General features: G+C 46.2%; 1 protein-coding gene across 2 annotated transcripts in view; it reads right to left on the bottom strand.

Moving 5' to 3' along the window:
- The window catches only part of LOC122376165 (protocadherin Fat 2-like), a 48,712-nt gene that overhangs the window by 7,321 nt on the left and 16,214 nt on the right, over positions 1 to 25,177 (bottom strand). For both annotated transcript variants that reach the window (XM_043355890.1, XM_043355891.1), the window contains exons 5-9: positions 8,348 to 8,489; positions 6,803 to 6,987; positions 3,696 to 3,809; positions 3,125 to 3,221; positions 457 to 566 (exon numbers count right to left, since the gene is read on the bottom strand). In XM_043355890.1, the coding sequence (XP_043211825.1) occupies positions 457 to 566; positions 3,125 to 3,221; positions 3,696 to 3,809; positions 6,803 to 6,987; positions 8,348 to 8,489 (648 nt within the window). The remainder of the gene's footprint in view (positions 1 to 456; positions 567 to 3,124; positions 3,222 to 3,695; positions 3,810 to 6,802; positions 6,988 to 8,347; positions 8,490 to 25,177) is intronic.

Genomic DNA, 25,177 nt, shown 5'->3' with positions numbered 1-25,177 from the left:
CACCGTTTTGCCGCAATCGCCGCGGAAAGTTGAAAAAGTTTGATTTTTTTTCGGAAAATTTGACCTTTGACCGGTCATAAGTAGTTCAAATGTTGACCTAGGACCAAAAAATATACCACCAATCGCGAGATCTCGTTGAGAGCAATCCGTTGGTTTTTTCCTCTTAGCTCTACGACCTTCCGTTTCGAAACGCCAGGGGGGGTCGTAACAACCCCCCCCCCTGGTCGTTCGTGTTGTGAGAAATGGCCTGGTCGTGCGAGGGTTATGGTATATTCGGGCACGCCCGAATATATATTCGGGCGTGGCCCAGTGAGAAAGGGCCACGCCCGAATACATATCGGTCTATTTGCCTATTTCTGATAGAAATAAGCAACAGGATAGTCTTCATCCTTCTAATAGCCCACAGAAATCTCAGCAGCCCAATGACCTCTACAATTAGGGATATTTCACACTGACCTCTACAATTAGGGATATTTCAGACGGCGTGGTGACGTCATCGGGAATTTCCTTCACCAAGGAGAGGGCTGCACTGTCTGCGTCCAGAGCAAAGTACCGGGCCCAGTTGGCTGAAACAAACACAAACACAAACACAAACAAAAACAGTACAAACGGCGTGCAAGCACTGACTGGGAAGAAAACAAAATATACTGCTGATAGACCGGCACATCGCAAAGTCGGCAAGAGAAACTCTGATATGAAAATCCTGATTTGCCAATGGTCATTATATTTTTCAGAAAACATGCCGTTATCTCAGGAACTATGGTAGCTAGAAAAACGCATTGAAAAGCAATCGATAGCTCTTAAACTCTTCTTTTGAAAAGGTTATAAACAAAATTGACCTCAGGTCACGGGTTTAGCCTCCAGAGGGCAAAAACTCCAAAAATAGCTGTTTTTAACAAAAGTGTTTTTCGACAATAACTTTCGACAACAAAAAGCCACGACATTTCTATTGCCAGAATCGTGTTCGTCTCGCCGAGACGCGTCGAATGAACTATAAATTGACCTTGAAAGGTCAACTTGAAAATTTGACCTCAGGTCAAGGTCATGACCTGACCGGAAAAGGTCATGTTGCATATCAGTCGATGCGTCTCGGCAAGACAAACACAATGAGATCATCCCCAGCGTTCTATCTCTTTCCAATCGCGAGTTATTGGCAAAAATCTGTTTGTAGCCTCAAATGACCTCGGATGACCTTTCTAGAGGCTATCAGCAAAAATGACACCTTGGTCATCACGGGTGGTCCAAATCATTGTGATTCTGAAATATTTGGACTGTTCTAATGCGTACACACGGATCTAGAGGCATTTTCATTTTTATCCATTGACTTGTAATGGAAAGGTCACGACACTGACCTGACCTTAGGTCACGGATATAAAAAATCCGAGGTATACAAATTGTAGGCGCCCATAACATCATGCAATCCGCCAAGTTTAAAACCTTTCTGACAAACACTGCAGGCTGGACATGATTGCAAACTTTTTTAGGCTTGGTCAGTTAACTTGACCTGGTGACCTGACCTGACATGACCTGGGGTCAAAAATTTCACATATTGTCCAAAATTGATATACCAAAGGCTACCCTAAGCGGCGCGGCGCTACGCGCCGCGGTTTTTTATTCACACGCAAAAAGCGCGACAGGGTGGTAACATATGCCCCCCCCCCCACTGGGGCGAAGGTTAAAGCAAGAGTATCTTTGCTGAAACGAGCGAGTGCGCCGTTACGAGACGCAGCGACTGGTACCCGATTTCAAGGTCCCAAGACAACCGGTGAACTCTGAGGCAGGTCAAGTGGCCAAAGGAGCGGGTTCGGTTTTGGTAGGGGAGGATGGGGTAATTTGGCCGTTTTTTAGGAAGCGCTGTAGCTCGGCTGCTCGAAATTGGTGACATACTTCTGCACTCTTTCAAGGCTGGAAGGTGTAGCATTCATGCTACTTTCTTTTACAGTAAGCTGGAAATGTAGAGCAACTACTTTTGCCTGGATTTTGACGTTTCACAAAGGCCTGCAAAGCGGCTAAATTGCCCCGCTAGCAGGGTTATTTGGCCGGTGGGGTGGGGCAATTTGGCCGGTGTTAATTTAAGGCTTGGATTTTTTGTTCCGGGCAAGTCAGCTTCAGCGTCAGCAATGACATGTGTCCTTTACGCATTTTTAGGCTGACTCGATGTCGGACTATTCGAATGATTTTGATTCAGGTCGTATTTCAACATTTTCCTGCACAACTGAAAATGCGCTTCCTTAGCATACTTTGCTAAATCAAATATTTGTATCTTATTTGTCGTGAAAAAGTTAACTTTTTATTCCAGTAAGGAAATATTCGACTAATTTCAATTAAAATTCTTAGCAATCAAAGAAATTACTCAGCTCAGTCTCAACTCCTCACATCTCATAGCTGTCCGATCACTGATGTCTGCGAGCGAGTTGTTGATAGTGTTTACCAGCTGGAGATGTGACTATCAGTTTGGTTTGAGCAGGTCCCTAGCAACTTCGTCGTGTTGCTTTGCGCAGTGTCTTAATGAGCCCCTTGGAGGCAGACTGTGCCGCAATGCTACTGCCAACGGCTATAAACCCAGCCAGCTCGGCACCACGACCAGGTCACTCCTGAGCGGGGCGAACACGATGCTGCCAAAATCGCGGCTCTGCGGCCGTTTTTTGCGCAGTTATTCGCCAAAAACTGAACCGTACCTTGGGGCACTTGACCTGACCTCAGAGGTCACCGGTTGACCCAGGACCTTAAAATCGGGTTCCAACCTCTGCGTCTCGTAACGGCGCACACGCTCGTTTTTCCGCGACGCGCTAGCTCCACCAGGGGCGAAACGGCGAGGGGGGCCGTACCCCCCTTCGGCCAGCGCGTATGTAGACAAAGACAATAAATAGGTCCGGCGAGGGTTAAGATTGATGTCAAAGCTAGCCTCGAAGGATATATTCTTGTCCTGGATGGTAATGACGTCACACAAGAGATGACGCCAGTTGGTCGGCCGATTCGTGTAATACAGTTGGCGAATACGCGCCCCGGCCAACGCTACAAGTGCAGCTTCCTGCCTGCCTGCCCTCTCCCTTCCTCCCTCCCTCCTCCCCCCCCCTGCGCCGTTCAGATCACCGGCCGCCGGTGACGCCACGCGCGAGCTGACCTGACGGTAGGTCGAGGAGCGTGTACTTCAGCGGCCCGCCGTTGTCCGGATCCGTGGCCGAAATGGCCTCCGGCTTCACCGCCAGCGGACCCAGCGCCTGCCGGGACACGGGGATCAGCCAGGCGACGACGCTATGCATCTATCTCCGGCCGGGACGACCCTAGTCAGCTATATACCATCAGCCGGGGACGTCCATAGTCAGCTATATACCACCAGCCGGGGACGTCCATAGTCAGCTACCACCTGCCGGGGGACGACCCATCCAGCTACCATCAGCCGGGGGACGACCCTATCCAGCTACCACCGGCCGGGGGACGAACCCATTCAGCTGCCACCGGCCGGGGGACGAACCCATTCAGCTACCATCAGCGGGGACGACCCTAGTCAGCTACCACCGGCCGGGGGACGTCCCTAGTCAGCTACCACCGGCCGGGGGACGTCCCTAGTCAGCTACCACCGGCCGAGGGACGAACCCATTCAGCTACCATCAGCGGGGGAGTTCCACGATTCCACGCGTACACTCAAATGGCATGGCACACAGGTATGGCATACACGTATGCTTATTTCTTACCTTGCGATCGAGCGCCTCTGCAGTGTAACCGGTGTAGCCGAACTCCGGAGGCATGTTGTCCACGTCAGTTACGTTTATAATGACGTCACTGGTGGATTTCAGACCACCCCGGTCCTGCGGCACACACCGAGCGAGCAGCCCATGTAACAGGAAGGCTTCAGTTATAGTGACGTCACTGGTGGATTTAGGACAGGCAGAGAGCAGCCCTTGTAGCTGGACGGTCGCAGTTATAGTGACGTCACTGGTGGATTTAGGACAGGCAGAGAGCAGCCCTTGTAGCTGGACGGTCATAGTTATATTGACGTCACTGGTGGACTCCAGGACAGACAATTCTTCGGACACTTGTTGTTGAGGGTCGTCCTTGGGCTTGCCTGGGACGGCTGCTATATGTATAGGTCGCCAGTAACTGTTGAGGGGCGCCGCACACTGGTCGGACATGAAATGCCTCCCCCTACAACACGGGTAAGCTCCTTTTTTCACGCAGGCGTTTTGGGTGGTCGTGGGAAACGGCTCACTAAGCGCACGGCTGTCCACCGTCAGGCGCGTAACCACGAGTCTGAAGTTACTGGGGACCACATGGAGGGCCGCGAAGACCAAATATGATATTTCAGGATCAGCCTTCGCTGGAGTGTGTGTATGTGTGTGTGGGGGGGGGAGGGGGGGCGTTTTGGGGCACACCTGCCAGCTTTTTTTGCGCGTGTAAGGTAAACTTCGGCGCGCACCGCCGTGAAACTTGGTATAGCTTATGATGCTTCAATTTCGCATCGTGTGTAAAAAGTTTGGCCCCAGGTCACCTAAGGTCAGGTCACCATGGCAAATAAAGTAACCATGTCTCTAAAACTTTGTGACTCTGTCATTCCTATAGTTTACACCCCAGAAGTTTGAAACTCGAGCCTTTACTTGAGGAAATCAGTATGAAAAATTCGTTAACCTATCTCAAAGTTTTCACATCGGTAACCTAGTGTCAGGTCAATTTTACGACCTCTCCATTATAGATCATTGGGAGAAAATTGAAATGCTCTTCTTTTGGCCGAAAAGACATTCAAACACCGTGACACAGGTAAACATGGCACATTGAACCGGAAAATTGCATCTGTGACCCCTCTATGCCCCTCAGCTCATCTCAGGTCATAAACATCTCCAACAGTGTGTTATCACATTTCACAACTTTTGGTAGAAACACGCTAGAGCTCTGAAAACATCATGAATGTGTTCAGCTCAACAATACCAATCAAATGACATGCAACATGACCTTTTCCGTGATCTGGACCAGGTGTCAAATTTTAAAGTTGACCTTTTTTCAGGTCAACTTATAGTTCATTCGACGCGTCTCGATGAGACAAACGCAATGCCGGTAAAATCAGCGTCATACAAGTCCAAAGCTATGATGCAAAAACCTTTTCCGCAAAAAACGCCAGCCTGGAAGCTAAAGCGTTGACCTTAGGTCAAATCTGAGAGCATTAATCAGAAAGGCCTTTGAAAGCGCTATCGAATGCGCTTTCCCGCAGCATTGCAGCTCTATTGGTTCCTGTCTTATGCGCCGATTTGTGAAAAGTTGTCAAAATTGGGAACACAATTTCGTGAAAATGTTGCTTTTGGTGACCTGCAGTGACCTCAGCAGTGACCTGGTCAAAAAATGATGTGGGTAATTCTGAAAGATACTGTAGAGAGTTATCTGTTGCTTTTTACCTCGTCTTTCTAGCTTGGTTACTTTGTTACTTTCCGAGATAACCTGGTGTGGCCAAAAAGCCCCCCCCCCCCCCCCACCATGGCGAAGCTGGCTGACATGGGGGGGGGGGTACCACCCCCAGGTAGTTTTTCTGCTCTGCACTCAACATTTTTTAAGCTAGAAGCCTGATTTTTCGAATAGCTGCTCCCCTATCCTTTCTTAATGTTCACTGAAAATTTCAAGTTTCTGTAGTTTTTACTTTCGGAGATATGACCTTGTTTTTCAGCTCATGTCATGACCCAAATGACCAATTCTCAACATATTGCGTTGGCTATGGGCCTTGTGAGCTGCTGACACCTTGATTTCGGCCTTTTTTGCCAATCTTACCTCCCACCTATCATGGAACATGTTGTTCGACGATGTACAGATGTCAAGGTCAGGGTCAAGGTCAACCTAGGTCATCTAAAATAATTGTGTTTTAGGCAAGCTGAATTTACTTTTCGTGATTTTTTTGGCTGCATTTTTAATAAAAGCTTCTCAGATCATGATTTCATATAATATGGACACATAAACAATCGGTGCACACATCTGTATACACACAGACACACACAGACATATAAACACATATTATTGACCTTGACCTAACTTGACCTGAAATGACCTCAGCAGCAAAAACCTGGTCGGGTAGTGTGACGAAGCGGTTCTAGCTGGCTTGGCACCAGAAAATGGCATCGTCATCGGTATATGATAAGCAGCGCACTTGATATTCAACAGTGACCCAACACAGCAACATTTTTTAGTTTGACCTGACTTGGAAGGTCAATGACTGACCTGAGAAGGTAAAACTGGGTGTCATTGGATTTGTCTCTTCCTAAAAAATCTTTTTGGTCTTACCGCGAAGCTCTATCTCCAACAAGAATGAAATGGCGCGGGGGTGGCAACCCCCCCCCCCCCCCATGCGCGTTCTAGGATGGGAAAATGGCATGTGCGGGCGAGGGTTAATGAGCAAATTGAGGTCGTCAGTTTTACTGGGGACGGTCCCCAGTAACCCAAAAGTTACTAAGGACCGGTCTCCAGTGTCCCCAGTGGTGGTTACGCGCTTGTCCACCGTATGATTCGGGGACACTTTTAAAACAAGCACAATGTCCGCTCTAAAATGATCACAGGCTTGTGAACAGATTCCAGAATGTCACGGCTAAGTGCAAGGAACAAAACGCACGGAAGGTCATGTTTTGGGCTGCCGTGGTTGACGGGCGTGTCTTCGTCCACTGGTTCGCTGCTGGCTTATCAGTGACCGGGCCAGCTTATCTGAGGCTGCTTAGTGCTCAAGGAAGAATTATGGCCTCATGTGCCTGCGTCCACCAGCGCCTGCCGTTGCACTGGGTGGCAGATCCAGGGGTCTCGGGTTCGAGCCCCGCCGGGTGCGGATATTACCCACCTGTGCCGTTACGGTGAGATGGTACTCGTTCTGCCGGCTCCAGTCCAGTGTCCTGTTCAACACCAGCCGGGTGAGGTAGGTGGCCGGCTGTGTGGACGTCTGCTCAGCTTGTGTGAGGCTGAACGTGCCGGTCCCGTCCTCCAGAGAAAACGTCACCGCATTGTTGGTGGGGTCACCGTCGTAATCTGAAAGCAGCGAGTGGTGGGGAGGAGGCAGCGAGTGGTGGGAATGAGGCACGGCCTTCAGGCGCCCGCGGCCTGGTGGGGCCCGTTTATAACGCGACCTGGTGGTGGGGGAGCTATTTTTTACCCCCCCCCCCCCCGTATCTCGGAAAATACTGGACGGATCCGCAAAATTCAATTGGTGTTCCAAAGCCCTATCAAATTTGTCAAGGAAACTCCAATTTTATTGACCTCGGGGTCACCAATGACGTCACAGGTCACTCTCTGCCCCACTCTCCCCTACTCAGTTCACGTTGAGATCAGTTTCGCTGTAACTGTATCAGTTCAATTGGTCTCCCAAATAACCGCAATATATTCGTTCAGACTGGCTTCGCTGATTCTGGCCCTCGCTCTAATTGATAATCGCTGTAATTGAACTCGCTGAATTGACAATCGTTCCGAGAGTGTATTGTAGCATTGTTTGGAATGGAGCGGCTGATACCCATCTGAAAAGGATCGAACGCGTTCAGCACAAGTTCTTGATGTGGCTGAGTAGTCGTTGTCGCGTGGCGGACGCCTCACTGGAATATAATGATCTCCTACGTGCTTTCAAAGTAGGGACTCTAGCGGCTCGTCGTGCACAGCATGACATTTTATTTATTCGGAATGTCCATCAGCATGTCATCAACTCGCCCTTTCTTTCAGAGTATATGCCTATTTTAGTGCCCGCTAGATCGTTTCGGAACACCAATGTCTTTTTAGTTCCTTTTGGCAGGACAAACACTGTCAAAAATGGCATTTTTAGTCGTGCTTCCAGCCGATGCAACGCATTCCTGCGGAGCAACGCAGATGTTGATGTATGGACGGAGGGTACAGCTGGTTTCAAAAATAGGGTGGTGCGCTATGTACATAGCTCCTCCGAATGGTAGGATTTACGTGCATGTGAGTGTCGGGGTGTCCGGTGTATCAGTGTCGTGTGTTAGTGTATGTTTTTATAATTTCACTGTCCGACTTCACCTGTCATTGGGTGCAAGCCCGTTGTTCATTATTAAATAAACAAACAAACAAACAAAGTCAATAGCTTAAATTGGTCATCGCTGAAAGGTTTCCCTCCAGTGTCGTTGGCTCAGACGGCGCCCGCTCTCAGGTGCCGTACGGCGCCCGCCCTCAGGTGCCGTACGGCGTCCGCTCTCAGGTGCCGTTGGCTCAGACGGCGCCCGCCCTCAGGTGCCGTTGGCTCAGACGGCGCCCGCTCTCAGGTGCGGTACGGCGCCCGCTCTCAGGTGCCGTACGGCGCCCGCTCTCAGGTGCCGTTGGCTCAGACGGCGCCCGCTCTCAGGTGCCGTACGGCGCCCGCTCTCAGGTGTCGCCGAACTGTTCTCACCTGTAGCGCTGATGTTGAGTGCGAAGATGGCCAGTTGGGTGGGGTAGTTCTCCGACACTGCCACCAAGTAGGAGCTGCTGGAGAACTGAGGAGGGGCCGTGTTGGCGTCCCTCACCGTCACCGTCACAGTCTGCTCCTCCGACTGAAACGGAACGGGGCCGCTGTGACAGGAACGGGGCAACTGTGAGTGGAACGGGGCAACGGGGAGTGGGACGGGGCAACAGGGAGAGTCGCAGGCCACCCACTGTGTAAACTGCTGTAGGTCGAACGAAAACAAGTATTTCTTACAAAAACTGTGATGGCAACATGAAGATAAATAGATTACCGCTAAACCAAAAGAGACCTAGGCCTCTTGCACCAAACTACCTAGCTAAGTAAAATCGAAAAACCTGTTTCAGAATAAGCTAATCTAACGGTGGTATATTTGTTTGCAATAGCCCAATACATACTCCTACATGTGCTTGCTAAATTTTGCACGCAAATTGTTACAATTGAGGCTTGAACTGGGTATACGTTGCAAAATAATCCAAGCATTGGTGCAAGAGGATTCTGGTGCAAGAGGCCTCTGGTCAAAAAGACAAAAGTCTTTTTGTGGCCTGGCATTAGAAGCAGCGCGTTTTGGGGACCATGTTCATGAATAGTTTTTTTTTCTTTTGCAATTTGTATAAAATGAAGTAAGCTAGCGGCGTTTGAACTTGCAAGTACCCGACAGTCATTTTACGACATGGAAAATGTCACGACATTGGACAATTTTATACGGGCCAATTTTGACAGAAACACGAAAATGATATTTTTTCAGCTACGCCAAACATTTCCCTAACTTGCCATGTTACAATTTATTCCATTAAGTTCAGTTGAATCATGGGTCCTTTGGGCATTATCCCGCGCGGGGCTGGGGTCTCCAGCCGAGCGCGCGGGGCTGGGGGGGGGGGTAAATTTTACCCCCCCCTGTTATCTCCCGAACTAATGGTCTGATTTGGAAAATTCAAACGCCAATCGAAAGATCTCATCACGAACAACTAAAAACATGTACTTAATTTTAAGTTTGAGGTCAAGGTCAAGGTCAGGTCAAGGATACAAATTGCAAGTTCCTACAGTATCGGCCTTGCACCGTAGTTGCCGAAGAATGGAGTCATGGACTGAGACTGATCGCCCAAAACGTGTTCTTAGGCTACCAAGATAATATTCGTTGCATACAATATCATTCAGAGGTCAAGGTCAAGGTCAGGTCAGGTCAGGTCAGGTCACCAAAAACAAAATATAGAAAAGGGCATGTGCGACACATGTTTTATGGGTCATTTTACTCATAGAATTCAATAGGCACACTCAATAAGTGATATGGGCCACCTCTGGATGAAGTTCAGGTCGAGGTCAGGTCAAGGTCAGGTCAAGTGAGGTCAAATTTTGAAGTTGGTTGTTAAGGCCTAAAAAGGTGTCTATCTGATGCAGTTTTTCACGGCAAATCGAATGGTGCTATTTTTGTTTCCGTACGAGGTCTAGAACTTCCAAAAAAGTCATTTTTCAAAAAATTGTGTGTCGTGACGTCATACAATTTTGAATAACTCCCACATTTTTGAACCGATTCTTCTAAAACCTGGTATGTAGGTACACATAGACCACTTCTCTGACATATATTACGGTTTTTTCGATACACTCAAAACTTTGGATTTAATAGCTATTTTCCCAAAAAAGTCAGTTTTTTGAAAAAAAATTGGGCCAAAATCCAAAATTTTCAAAAAACCGAGATAGCCATTTGATAGACAAAGTAGAATTACGTATATCCTTTTTGTTACGTCTTGATTCCTTTAAAAATGAAGATGTTAGCGGCGTTTGAACTTTTGCCGTTTTTGAGGCGAAAATGGCGAACATGACGTCACTAAAACGTCAATTTCTCAAAAATTTTCCGACGGATTTCGCTCAAATTTTCAGGGAATGTATCACATTGATGTAAGAAAAGGTACTGAAAGTTTGGCGGCGCTGCGCGCCGCCGTTTTTGAGATATTGCAAAAATTCGCGAGGGGGGGTTAAATTTCCCCCCCAGCCCCGCGCGGGTGGCCACTCACGATCTTCATTTTCTGTGTATACGGAGGAGGGTTAACCCGGCAGGCGGTGGGCCTACCAGCCACCTTCCGCGCGGTGGGGGGGGGGGGGCACTTTTTTGCCCCCCCCCGTATCTCCGAAACTACTAGACGGATCCGGAAAATTCAAACGGCATTCGATAGCCCTGTCAAATTTGTCGAGGGAAACCAAATTTCATTGACCTCGGGGTCACCGATGACGTCACAGGTCAGGTCAAAGATAAAATGTTTCACCGTTCACGGGGCTTCTAGCCCTAGAACGCCTAGGGGGGGGGGGGTTGTATCAACCCCCCCCCCTGAGGTTTTTTCGAAGTGCACGCTAAACGGCTTGTCGTAGCGGGCTGAAATTTTCAATACCCTCTGGGGCAACCTTTGCGCATCTTTTGCCGAAAAAAAAAATTGATCGGGTCATGTCAGGTCACGGAGTTATGACGTCATAAGAGGTACAGCCTCCGGCCGGATTTTCACAAACTGAGTGCCAACGCCCGAGGTTTCCTGCCGGTGGTACGGACATCGGTTGATGGATCGTGATGAAACTTCCCATGCATGTTGGGGCAAGTATTGGCTATCATATGGTATAAGAAATTTGACCGGGTCAGGTCAGGTCACGGAGCTATGACGTCACAAGAGGAACAGCGTCCGGTACTATTTTTGAAAAGCGCCCGAACCACTATTTTGCTAATTCTTGTCACCTCAATGGGAATATGCAGCAATATTAGCTTCTATAGGGAGCAAATGGACCTCCCAAATCCAAAAATACAATCAGATTTCAAAAATTTAAATTTTGATTTTTCGAATTTCTGCCGCCGACTGTGACCTTGCCGACTTCCGGCGCTCCCAACGCGCCATTTTTAGAGCTAGGGAAACGAAATACATACCAAACGATAGAGAATTGATCAAGGAACACGATAGTGAAGGTTTCAAGTCGATATCTCCTACCGTTTTGCCGCAATCGCCGCCGAAAGTTGAAAAAATTCTATTTTTCCGAAAATTTGACCTTTGACCGGTCAAAAGTAGGTCAAATGTTGACCTAGGACCAAAAAATATACCACCAATCGCGAGATCTCGTTGAGAGCAATCCGTTGGTTTTTTCCGCTAAGCTCTACGACCTTCCGTTTCGAAACGCCAGGGGGGGGGGTCGTAACAACCCCCCCCCCCCTGGTCGTTCGTGTTATGAGAAATGGCCTGGTCGTGCGAGGGCTAGGGAAAGCGCTATAACACCGAGTAAAACGCATTTTGTCGAAAATCAGCGATAAAGCGTCAGTTGTCTAGTACATATGTTGCTATTAGAGGTCACTGGTCATACCAGGTCAGGTCACAGGTCAGGTCACCAAAGGTCACCAAGGGTCACCACATGAGCCCAACTTTAGTAAGGTTATGCGATGCATGTTTTATGGCCAGTTTTTCATTTCCAATTCAATGGTGTTGGTTATAAGACCATCAGGTACGGTTTAGGTCACTTTCTGGTGGAGGTCAGGTCAAGGTCAGGTCAAAAAAGGTCAAATTTCAAAGTTGATATTTATGCATAAAATGGGTATCGATTCGATGCAGCTCGTCACGGGGAGTCTAATGGTGGTCTTTGTTTTGCGCTACGAGGTCTAGAATTGCTAAAAATTGAGTTTGAAAATTTAACGTCATCAATTTTGAACAGTTTTTTTCGCTATAACTTGGCCAAAAAAAGAGGTATCGATCTCAAATTTGGTATGTAGATAGAAGGCGGTAAGGGCTATCACATATATTCCGGTTTTTTTCGAATTTTTTTTTTTTTGATTTTTTGGCTACTATATTAAAAAAAATTATTTTTTGATTTTTGGGGGTCAAAATCCAAAAAATTCGAAAAACCGACATGGCAGTTTTGTAGCCCTTTTAATTTTACACCTTTTATGTTAAAACATTTTTCTGTATCTCTAAAGCTGTAGGTGTGACAGATCTTCCCGCGAAACCTTTTTTTTGGGTCGAAAATGGCAAAAATGACGTCACTCTGACGTCATTAGCGGCCAACCTATCATAGCCTTTGGAACAATATTTGGTCAATATGTGCGCTAGCTGCTCCCGGGAGGGTACTGAAAGTTTGGTGACGATCGGCGCAGCGGTTCTCGAGATATATCGAAAAAACTAAAGGGGGGGGGCAAAAAATTGCCCCCCCCCCACCGCCTGGAAGGTTAACCCTCGCATGTGTAGGAGGGGGGGGGTCGGATGGACCCCCCATGGTTTTTCAAGAATTACTCGCGCCAAAAGCGGCTGATCGCGACAAAACGTTCAGTACCCTCGAGTTGATCAATTTTCCACCTCCTCTGAAAATTTCATGACCCTGACCCAAGTGACCTTTGACTTGTGACCTATTTCTCGAGGCTATGTTTATCCGAAATCGCGATTCGGCATATGTCGGCTCGCATTAGCCGCGCGTTTGCAAGCTTCTCGTGGTTTCAAACGCTCAACCATGAGATTTGATGTTGCTCCCATGCATTTGGGTGGATGTCAAGGTCACCTGAAGGTCAGGTCAGGTCATTGACCTTTGGTGACCTCGGTTCACTTCTTCGAGCTGTACATGTTTCTAGGCTAGTTTTTTAGCTGAATTCGAATTTAGCAACCATTTGAATATTTACGAAGTAGTTTTGGTACACTCGGGGGCAGATTGGTGTTCCACCACTCCGTACCCATCGGGCGATCCCATGGCTCAGCACTGGCTGCTGCCAGTGTTGCCTGCCCTCAGCACTGCTCAGCACTGCCTGCCAGTGCCAGTGCTGCCAGTGCTGCCACTGGCAGCAGTCAGTGCTGAACCATGGGAGCCCGATGGGTAGGGAGTGGTGGAACATCAGTCTGCCCCCGAGTGGCCTTTTTTTGATATATTAGCCAAAAAATCCAAAACGTTTTTTATGTTTCGAAAAAAGCCGGAATATATGTGATAGTACCTACCATCTACTATCTACATACCAAATTTCAGATCGATACCTCGTTTTTTGGCCAAGTTATAGCGAAAAAAACGGTTCAAAAATGATGACGTCAAATTTTCAAACTCAATTTTTGGCAATTCTAGACCTTGTAGAGCAAAACAAAGACCACCATTAGACTCCCCGTGACGAGCTGCATCGAATAGATACCCATTTTATGCAAAAATATCAACTTTAAAAATTTGACCTAATTTGACCTGACCTTGACCTGACCTTCACCAAAACGTGACCTTGGCTGGCCCCAAAGGCTACCAAACCCACATAATCGCATTTGTCATGTAAAATGGACCATAAAACATGTATCACACGACACTTTCATATTGTAACCCCCGGTGACCTGACCTCGCTGTGACCTGACCTGGTATCAGTGACCTCAGATAGCAAAGTATGTGCTTGACGAACAATGTACCATCGATGGTTTTCAATAAATTACCAATTTACTCGATTTCACAACACATTTCTTGAAATGCCTGTGAACGGTGAAAATCTGACCTTTGACCTGACCTGTGACGTCATCGGTTTGACCTAGGTCAATGGAATTTCGTCACAAGGTAGTTCCCGGGTGGGGCTATCGAACGCCGTTTGAATTTTGAAAATCGGCCGGTAACTTTCCGAGATCTTAGGGGGGGGCCGAAACGGCCCCCCACCCCTACGGCTGGTAGGGTCCGCCGGTAGCCCTACGGGGCGCGGGTTTAAAGGGACCCTCCCACCTTAACATTAGATTTGAGTTGAGATAGCCAAAATGGGGTCCCTGGCTCACAATTACCGGTTTCGGCACTCATAACATCGAGAAATGCCTTAAATCGGAAATATTGAATTTCAAAATTGCAGCATTTTGATTCAGAGGGGCTAATGCTTAGGAATACCCCTCTGAATGTGTGACGTCAGCGCAGATATCTAACGATTTTTAAATGTTTGACTAAAACGTTTTGTAGCACGCGGTGGTAATATGCTATTTGCGCGCAACATCTGCCGCAAACGCCGCACTTCTAAAATAAAGTCGCTAGAAACCGCGGAGATCCCAAAAAAGTAGACAAAAGTAAAAGTCTAATATCTTGAAAACCGGTGAATATTTTTCGGTGAAATTTGGTAGATATTCGTTTTCGCTCTTTCTGAACCGAGCGACATCACTTTCATGCCAATTCATAAACTTTTTTGAAGGTGGGAGGGTCCCTTTAAAGACATCATCTGTGATCAAAACTAACACGATATTCGTGATCATCACCCCGAAAACCCTTTAGCAGCCACACTTTACGACTTTCTAACAGGTTCCGATTTTCCCGACTTTGGGTCATTGACCTGACCTGGAAGGTCAACCAATGACCTAGGACCTTAAGATTTTAAGATTGAGGTCAACTTTCAGGTCAAGGTCAGGTCAAAGGTCAAATTCTGGGGTTTTGCATGATTAGGCTTACGGACAGCGGAATCGATAGCTGCTGCTCGAAACACACCAAAAATGATCTCAAAGACCTAGTGAAGGTACCATGTGCGTATAGGGGTCACACTAAGTTCGGGTCTGGGTCAGGTCAGGTCACGAATGGTCACGGTTTTCACTTTCTGCTACATGGGCGTGCGACACATGTTGTATGGTTTATTTTTCACGCCGAATCCGATGGTAATGGTTATCTGTGACCCTAAGTCACTCTGCTGGTGATAAGTGCGCATTGAAAGCATAAAAAATCGTTTATACCGTACATAACTAAACGAGAGCAAAAAAAAATGTCAATTTTTCAACTTTTTATTTTTGACATAAAAATGCAGTTTTCTAGACGAACTTTGTCCCAGGAATCTAGAGGTGCCATTTGTTTTCACATGCGATGTTCAGAAGTGTCTCTAATTCACCAAAATGCTTATGCCGTCAACATGCCCTATGCATGTTGGAGCTATTTTTTGCAATTTTGGGAGCTTAAAAATCAAGATAAAAAGTTGAAGTTTGGGACATCTTATGTTCTAACCCGCGACCGCCTGGGGGTCGGATCCGACCCCCCCCCCCCTCCGTTTTTCTTGAATAACTCATGAACCACTTTCGCTATCTACTTGAAACTTGGCATACCTTCTCCCCTATCAATTTGACGTCTTCTGTGCAATTTTTAAGAAAAAATTTCCAAAATAAATTGAGATATATCGATTTTAGTGATGTAACTACATGGCGTTTTTAGTCAAAAAGTGGTATATGTTTAAAAAATCGCCAAAAATCAGGGTTTGAAGCAAATTGCAAATTAACCCTATTAGTGGCAGGGGGGTTGTTTTTATCCACCCCTCAGGTTTTTTGGGAATATCTCCGAAACTGCTGAAGCTACGATGCTGAAATTTTCTGACTTTTCCTAAAACTAAATTGGGCACATTCCCTGAAAATTTCAAGTTCATAACTTTACCAGGGGCGGCTCCAGAGCACTGGGAATTGGGGGTCCTATTCGTGAAGCGAGTCATTTGGGCGAAGATCACGATGCTGCACCAGTTTTACGAACAGTGAATGAAAGGTATCATGTGATAACATATACAAAGTTATTGTGCATCCTCTTTTGACACGTTTTTGCTATAATAGGCGGATCCAGGCGTCCAAAAAGGGGGGTTATTTTTTACCTCCCAACATAGGTGCCCTGACACCGCCTATGCATGACCAATACAATTTTAGTCGTTCTCTCATAAGAAAATTGTAACATAACAAGACCATTGCCACCCTTTTTAGAAACAGTACCAACAAAAACCTTATTTACTATACTTTTTGTGTACCCCCAATCTCAATGATCTGTATCCGCCTATGATTTTTGAAAATGCATATTTTTAGGATCCATGTGAATTCCTGGTTCATTCTCTATCGATCGGCAAAAGTTGCGTTAAGATTGGTTCAGAAACCTGGCCGTGATAAACAGTCTAAAATGTATCTGCAATTTGCCCTTTTTTACCCCCCTCTACCCCCCTATTTTAATTTTTTAATTTTTGTTTTTTTTTTAGAAATGTAGATCTCGTTGAGCCAAATCGAATGCCGTTTGAATTTTGAAAATCGGCCTGTTAGATCTCGAGATATCAAGGGGGGGTCGTAAACAGCCCCCCCTGCCACTAATATGAGGTAGCCAGGAGCCTGCCACTAATAGGGTTAAGGACATCAAAAAACGCAGCTCAACGAGTTCTTTAAAATGGCTTTCTCGGATTTTCCATAAAATGCGTTTTTCACCCCAAAAAAATTCAAAAAACTATATTTTTTGGAGAAAAAAAACTAATAAAATTCAAAATTTTGGGAATTTCCAAAAAACCGGAATATATGTTGTAGAACTCTATTAGAACATTAGATTCCCCAAATTTCAACTTTCTATCTTGATTTTTGACCCCCAAATTGTAAAAAATAGCTCCAACATGCATAGGGCATGGTGACGTCATAAGCATTTTCGTGAATTAGAGGCACTTTTGAACATCGCATGTGAAAACAAATGGCACCACTAGATTCCTGGGACAAAGCTCGTCTAGAAAAGTGCATTTTTACGTCAAAAATAAAAAGTTGAAAAATTGACCTTTTTCTTAGCCCTCGTTTAGTTATGTATAGTATAAACGATTTTTTATGCTTTCAATGCACTTATCACCAGCACAGTGACTTGGGGTTACATATAAGCATTACCATCGGATTCGGCGTGAAAAATAAGCCATAAAACATGTGTCGCACGCCCATGTAGCAGAAAGTGAAAACCGTGACCTTTCGTGACCTGGCCTGACCTTAACCTGTACCTAGTATGAGCCCTATACGCACATGGTACCTTCACTAGGCCTTTGAGGTCATTTTTGGTGAGCTTCGAGCAGCAGCTATCGATTCCGCTGTCCGTAAGCCGATTCATGCAAAACCCCTGAATTTGACCTTTGACCTGACCTTGACCCGAAAGTTGACCTCAATCTTAAAATCTTAAGAGTGCTTTGGGAAGGTCTCGTAGAGACCTTTCGAACGCCGCCTCGCGGGGCTCGATGCGACCATTGGTTCTCGAGATAACAGGGGGGGTCGGATCCAACCCCCCCCCCCCCCCCAGGCTGTCGTGGGTACGGAAATAGCCCAGGCGGTGCCGGGCTAATAGAGCTCTATAACATTTATTCCGGTTTTTTGGAAATTCTCAAAATTTTGGATTTTATTAGCTGTTTTCCCAAAAAATGTAGTTTTTTGAGTTTTTGGGATGAAAAACGCATTTTATGGAAAATCCGAGATAGCCATTCTAAAGAACTCGTTGAGCAGCGTCTAATCATGTTTTTAATTTACAATTTACTTTTAACCTTGATTTTTGGCAATTTTTTTCAGCATGTACTGAAACTTTTTGACTGAAAACACCTATAGTTACATCACTAAATTCGATATATCTAAAAAAATTGAAACATTTTCTTAAAAATTACACAGAAGACGTCAAATTGATAGGGGAGAAGGTATGCCAAGTTTCAAGTTGATAGCGTAAGCGGATCATGAGTTATCCAAGAAAAACGGAGGGGGGGGGGGGTCGGATCCGACCCCCCCCCCCCCTCGGCGGTCGCGAGTTAATAAACCAATTAAAAAATTACTAATTTAGCCCTCGCATGTTTGCGGTGTTTGCCAGCTTTTAATGTGTAGGGGGGGGGGGTCCGTTGGACACCCCCCTTGCCTTTTGGCCCCTGATCGAGCTAGCGCTTCGTGGAAAAACGAGCGTTTTGCCCGTGATGAGAGGAAGCCGTTGATACCCAATTTTAAGAGTGCTTTGGGAAGGTCTCGTAGAGACCTTTCGAACGCCGCTTCGCGGGGCTCGATACGACCATTGGTTCTTGAGATAACAGGGGGGTCGGATCTGACCCCCCCAGGCTGTCGTGGGTACGGTAATAGCCCAGGCGGTGCCGGGTTAACCCGCGCCCCAGTGGCGGTCTCAGCCAACTTCGCCCTAGTGGGGGGGGGGGGGGGGCGGGGGCATATGATACCGCCCACCTCTAACTCAAAAACTAAGAGGTCTCAGGAACTATGATAACTAGAAAAAAGCTGGGAAAAGCAATCGATAGCTTTTGAACTCTTCTTTTGATCAGGTCATTATCAAAATTGACCTTGGGTCAACAGTTTAGCTTCCAGAAGGCAAAATTTCCAAAAATAGCTGTTTTTACGAAATGTGTTTTTCGACAATAACTTTTGACTAAAAAAAAACAAATTTCTATTGCCAGAATCGTGTTCCTCTCGCCGAGACGCGTCGAATGAACTATAATTCGACCTTGAAAGGTCAACTTGAAAATTTGACCTCAGGTCAAGGTCATGACCTGACCGGAAAAGGTCATGTTGCATATCATTCGATGCGTCCCAACAAAACAAGACATTATACACAATGAGACCATCCCCAGCGTCGTATCTCTTTCCAACCGAGAGTTATTGGCAAAAATATGTTTGTAGCCTCAAATGACCTCGGATGACCTTCCTAGAGGCTATCAGCAAAAAAGACACCTTGGTCATCACGGGTGGTCCAAATCATTGTGATTCTGAAATATTTGGACTGCTCCTATGCGTACACACGGATCTAGAGGCATTTTCATTTTTCTCCATTGACGTATAATGGTAAGGTCACGCCACTGACCTGACCTTAGGTCACGGATATAAAAATCCGAGATATAAAAATTGTAGGCGCCCATAACATCATGCAATCCACCAAGTTTAACACTCGCACCGACGGGGGTCTGCGCCAACTTCGTACCGACGGGGGGGGGGGGGCGGATGACCGCCCCCCCCTGAGATCTCGAGAATGAAGCAAGATAGCGACAAGCGGTAAACGGCATCGGATACGCACGGACAAGGTCTACAATTTTTACTAAGGTCATTTTCAGGTCACGTCAAAGATGACGTCACAGGTGTCGAAAAAGTCAAAATGGCGGCGCTAGATATGGAGAGAGTTTTTCTCGAATAACTTTCGAATTAGTCAAGATAGGAACAAACTAAGGGCATCATCGTGATCCTCTCGTCAATCCGCATCGAATGATATATTTGTTGACCTCGAAAGGTCAAGGTCAAAGGTTGACCTCAGGTCACGTGACCTCGAGGTCATCATGTATATTATTCGATGTGCCCTTGACGAGCTGAACACAATGAGACCATCCGCGCGGCTGTACCTTGTTCCTGTACGGAGTTATTGGCAAAAAAACCTTTGGTGACCTTTAATGACGTCACATGACCTTACAGCTGCCCGATAGCAAAACAGACCTCAATGTAGTGAAGGTTGATCGTAAATGAAGACATGCATGGCATATGGGGCCATTCCGACCCGTTTTAGTGGTAAAAACAGGGAGTTGATTTTTTCCCCATTGACTTATAATTAGGAAGGTCGAGAAATTGACCTGACCTTAGGTCACCGATATCAAAATTCCGAGATATACAAATTGTAGCTACTAATGACCTAATAACATCCTGGGACTTTAAAAGCCTCCGACATCTACTGTAGCTCTGGCACGGAGACAAAGTTGCAAAAAAGTGACTTGAGGTTGGGTCATTCAAAGTGACCTGGTGACCTGACCCTCGAAGTTAGGAGTTTCAAACTTACACACCATGAGTAATATTGATGAGAAAATAGTCGTACCAAATTTCGCGGCGCTACGCGCCGCGAAATTTGGTACGAAATTTAGCGCTACGCGCCGCGGTTTTCCCGCCATCCGCGAAAAACCTCAGGGGGGAGGCGGATATCCGCCCCCCCGTCGGTGCGCGTGTTAAAATCTTTCTGAGTGACAAACACTTCAGGCTGGACATGATTGCAAACTTTTTTAGGCTTGGTCAGTTAATTTGACCTGGTGACCTGACCTGACATGACCTGGTGTCAAACATTTCACACATTGTCCAAAATTGATGTACAAAAAGTCTCTCCAAGCGGCGCGGCGGTACTCGCCGCGGTTTTTTATTCACACGCAAAAAACGCGACAGGGTGGTAACATATGTCCCCCCCCCCCCCCCCACTGGGGCGAAGGTTAATTATGACACCCTTACAGCATTCGAATTCGACCCATTAAGAAAACGAACCGGAGTCGCCCCCTTTCTTGACGGCTCTGGCTCCGGCTCCGGCTCCGGGCTATATTATCCCGCGCCCTGCTGGGGGGTGTTTGAACACCCCCTTGTGGTTTTTCGCCAATATCTCAAAAACGGCGGCGCTCCGCGCCGCCGTTTTTGCTACACCTTATCATACATCAATTCTACACATGTTGTTAAAATTTCAGACCAAGGTCATTCAAGGTCAGGTCACCAGGTCACTTGAAGTGACCTCACCTCATAAAAAGTTTCAATGTCTGTCATATCTACACCGAGTGACCGATCGCTTTGAAACTTTCAGCGATTGCTAAGAGAAATAGCATGTACAAAATGTATATCTCAGAATTTTGATACCGATGACCTAAGGTCAGGTCAATTTTGCGGCCTCCCCATTATAAGTCAATGAGAGAAAATTGAAATGCGCCTCTTTTGGACGAAAGACATTATAAACACTCCCAAACACCGAATTACAAGTGGTCTAGACACAGAGAACATAAAAATGGTGTCCGTGACCCTTGTTTATGCCCTGAGGTCATCTTAGGTCACGAATGGCATCTAACAGTTTTTCGCAAATAACTTTTGATAGAGGTATGCTAACGCGATGAAAACGCCTTAGATGTGTTCAGCTCGACAATACGGATCCACTGATATGCAACATGACCCCTTCCAGTCAGGTCATGGCCTTGACCTGAGGTCAAATTTTCAAGTTGACCTTTCCAGGTCAAGTTATAGTTCATTCGATGCGTCTTGACGAGAGGAACACGATGACGGTAAAAGTAAGCTCGTATGTACAAGGCTTGGGTCTAAAGTTATTGCAGAAAAACTGTTTCCGAAAAAATCAGCTATTTTTGCAGTTTTTGCCCCCTGCAGGCAAAACCGTTGACGTTAGGTCAAATCTGAGAGTATTACTCAGAAAGGGCGTTAATAGGGCTATCGAAAGCGCTTTTCCGCGGCGCTGTAGCTCTATTGGTTCCCGAGTTATGCGTTAGCTTCTTGGAAATTTTCGACATTCGACCTGGAAATCGGCGAAATTTTGCCTTCAATGACCTCTGGTGACCTGACCTTTGACCTGACCAAAAAATTGAACGAAGTGATTTCGTCATTATTTTTTACGCTCTTTCGAACGCCGCCTTCCGCGGATCGCTACGTGGCCCAGGAGCCGAGTTAGAAGGGGGGGGGGGGTGTTCAAACACCCCCCCCCAGCAGGGCGTGGAAATCCAGGACCCCCAGCCGGGCGCGGGTTATTTTACGACTCCGGCTCCGGCTCCGGCTTCGGGCAAAATATGCCGGCTCCGGCTCCGCATTCCTGGCCAGTAGTCTACGAATATATTCAAAAATCAATTAGAAAAAGAATAAGTGGACCGGTTTCGTCTATCAAAGACTTCAGCGCTTTTTCAAAAACGTATAAGAAGAAAACTAGCACAGTGACAAATGTTTGAAACAAAATTGGATTCAGTAAGAACTAAGAACTTCATTGTCCGAAAACCGCTGACAGTTGATAGCTCAATGACACTTCGAGCCGTGCATAAAGGGGCGTGAAAACACTCCTCATCTCGTTCTATTACGAGAGGACCATGTCATGGCGTGAGAAAGATGTTTTCAAAATAAATGACACTGTATGAGTGAATAAATAATCCGCGCCCCCCTGGGCTATTGGCGGACCTTACCACCTGATTCGGTGGTGCAACCGTGTTTCGCCTTCCACCTGAGATCTCGGAAAGCTACCGACCGATTTTGAACATGCAAAGAGCGTTCGATAGCCCCACCAGGGAACGACCTTGTTACCAGGTTTCGTTGACCTAGATGCAACCCATGACGTCACAAGTCAGGTCAAAGGTGACATTTTTTCACCGGTTTAGTCTAAGGAATGCGTTGCAGTCAGTTAACACATCAAATAAAAGGCATGTTATCGAAAAACATCGATGGAGCGTTGGTTGTCTAACACATATGTTGCCTAAAGAGGTCATGGATGCCAGGTCAGTTCACAGAGGACAGGTCACTAAGTGTCACAATATGAACCAACTATGCTAGGGACGTGTGATACATGTTTTATGGCCAATTTTACATTTAAAATTCAATGGTGTCGGCTAGACGACCATTGGGGCCAGTTAACCCTCGCCCATGTAGGGGGGGGGTTGGTGCAACCCCCCCCCCCCCCCTGAGGTTTTTCGGAAATAGTGCAAAAACGGCGGCGCGCAGCGCCGCCAAATTTTGGGTACCTTATGGGGCAAACATTGCGCATTTTTTGATAAAAAAAAAAATTGACCGGGTCATGTCAGGTCACGGAGTTATGACGTCACAAAGGGAACAGCCTCCGGTCGGATTTTCACAAACTGAGTGCCAACGCCCGAGGTTTCCTGCCGGTGGTACGGACATCGGTTGATGGATCGTGATGAAACTTCCCATGCATGTTGGGGCAAGTGTTGGCTATCATATGGTATAAGAAACTTGACCGGGTCAGGTCAGGTCACGGAGCTATGACGTCACAAGAGGAACAGCGTCCGGTACTATTTTTGAAAAGCGCCCGAACCACTATTTTGCTAATTCTTGTCACCTCAATGGGAATATGCAGCAATATTAGCTTCTATAGGGAGCAAATGGACCTTCCAAATCCAAAAATACAATCAGATTTCAAAAATTTAAATTTTGATTTTTCGAATTTCTGCCGCCGACTGTGACCTTGCCGACTTCCGGCGCTCCCAACGCGCCATTTTTAGAGCTAGGGAAACGAAATACATACCAAACGATAGAGAATTGATCAAGGAACACGATAGTGAAGGTTTCAAGTCGATATCTTCCACCGTTTTTCCGCAATCGCCGCGGAAAGTTGAAAAAAGTCTATTTTTCCGAAAATTTGACCTTTGACCGGTCAAAAGTAGGTCAAATGTTGACCTAGGACCAAAAAATATACCACCAATCGCGAGATCTCGGCGAGAGCAATCCGTTGGTCTTTTCCGCTAAGCTCTACGACGCTCCGTTTTCAAACGCCAAGGGGGGGTCGCACCAACCCCCCCCCCCTGCATGGGCGAAGGTGGCAGATCGCCGTTTACGGGCGAGGGTTAAGTTTACATTCTTAGGTCAAAGAAGGTCAAATTTCAAAGTTGATATTTTGTATAAACGGGGTATCTTTTCGATGCAGCTCATCACAGGAAATCCAATGGTGGTCTTTGGCTTGCTCTGTGTGTTCTGTGACGGCTAAAAATTGAATTGGAAAATTTTACGTAATAAATTTTGAGTAGTTTGTCTTGCCATAACTTTGCTAAAAATGGAGCTATCGAGTTTAACCCTCACCCGCACATGGGGGGGGTGGTTGCCCCCCCCCCCAGGTAGTCTTTCTGCTCTGCACTCAACATTTTTAGAGCTAGAGGGCTGTTTTTTCGTATAGCTGCTCCCCTATCCTTTCTTGATGTCCACTGAAAATTTCAATTTTCAAGTTTCTGTGATTTTTGGTTTCGGAGATACGACCTTATTTTTCAGGCCATGTCATGACCCATATGACCAATTCTCAACATCTTACGTTGGCTATGGGCCTTGTGAGCTTTTGACACCTTGATTTCGGCCTTTTTTGCCAGTCTTACCTCCCGCCTATCATGGAACATGTTGTTTGATGATGTACAGATGTCAAGGTCAGGGTCAAGGTAAACCTAGGTCTTCTAAAATAATTGCGTTTTAGGCAAACGTATTTTACTTTTCGTGAAGTTTTTTGACTGCATTTTTGGTAAAAGCTATATGGACACATAAACACTCGGTGCACACGTCAGTATACACACAGACACACAGACATACAAACACATATCATTGACCTTGACCTAACTTGACCTGAAATGACCTCATCAGGAAAAATCTGGTCGGGTAGTGTGACAAAGAGCTTCTAGCTGGCTTGGCACCAGAAAACGGCATCGTCATCGGTATATGCAAAGCAGCGCACTTGATATCCAACGGTGACCCAAAACAGCAACATTTTTTAGTTTGACCTGACCTGGAACTTGGAAGGTCAATGACTGACCTGAGAAGGTAAAACTGGGTGTCATTGGATTCGTCTCTTCCCAAAGAATCTTTTTGGTCTTTACCGCGAAGCTCTATCTCCAACAGGAACGAAATGGCGCGGGGGTGGCAACCCCCCCCCCCCCCCATGTGCGTTCTAGGATGGGAAAATGGCATGTGCCGTGTGCGGGCGAGGGTTAAATTTGGCATATCTAGTGCAGATAGTTCTATAACATATATTTCAGTTTTAATTTTGAATGTTGTTGGTATTTTCGGGGTGTTATACTTTTATAGTTTTTATGAAGAAAATCAATTTTTGTTTGGAAATAAAAGGTAGCAGTTTGGTAGCGCCGTTTATTTTACATCTTTTTAATCTTGAATATTTTTCGTTATGTTCAAAACTGTGAGCATGACAGCTCTTCCCGCTAAACCTTTTATTGGGTCGAAAATGACAGAACATGACATCCCTCTGACGTCATTTGTGACTAACCTTTCATAAGAGCTCAGTGTCCTAAAATTGCATTTTTGCTTGGGTGTCAGAGGGGAAAATTGCTGACCAAAAAAAGGATGAGAGTGAAAAGTTGTCGGTCAGGTAAGGCCCAAAAAGAGTGGAAAAATGATCAAAAACATTAATCTATCTACAATTGTGACAGATGCAAAACAACCATTCACGCCATTACTCCTTCTCGGTGGAATTGGCAGTGCAAAATTGGGCTTGAAAACTGGAGGCGAGAGTGGAAAACGATTTTCATTTGGATGTCGTTTCCCACCCACATCTAAAAAATTTGGGACACTAAGAGCTCGGAAAAATGTGGTCAAAAGGTGTAAA

The sequence above is a fragment of the Amphibalanus amphitrite genome, unplaced genomic scaffold (assembly GCF_019059575.1).
Source record: "Amphibalanus amphitrite isolate SeventyFive unplaced genomic scaffold, NRLGWU_Aamphi_draft 002037F_arrow, whole genome shotgun sequence".
NCBI classification, from domain to species: domain Eukaryota; kingdom Metazoa; phylum Arthropoda; class Thecostraca; order Balanomorpha; family Balanidae; genus Amphibalanus; species Amphibalanus amphitrite.
This window is presented reverse-complemented; position numbering and strand designations above follow the sequence as displayed.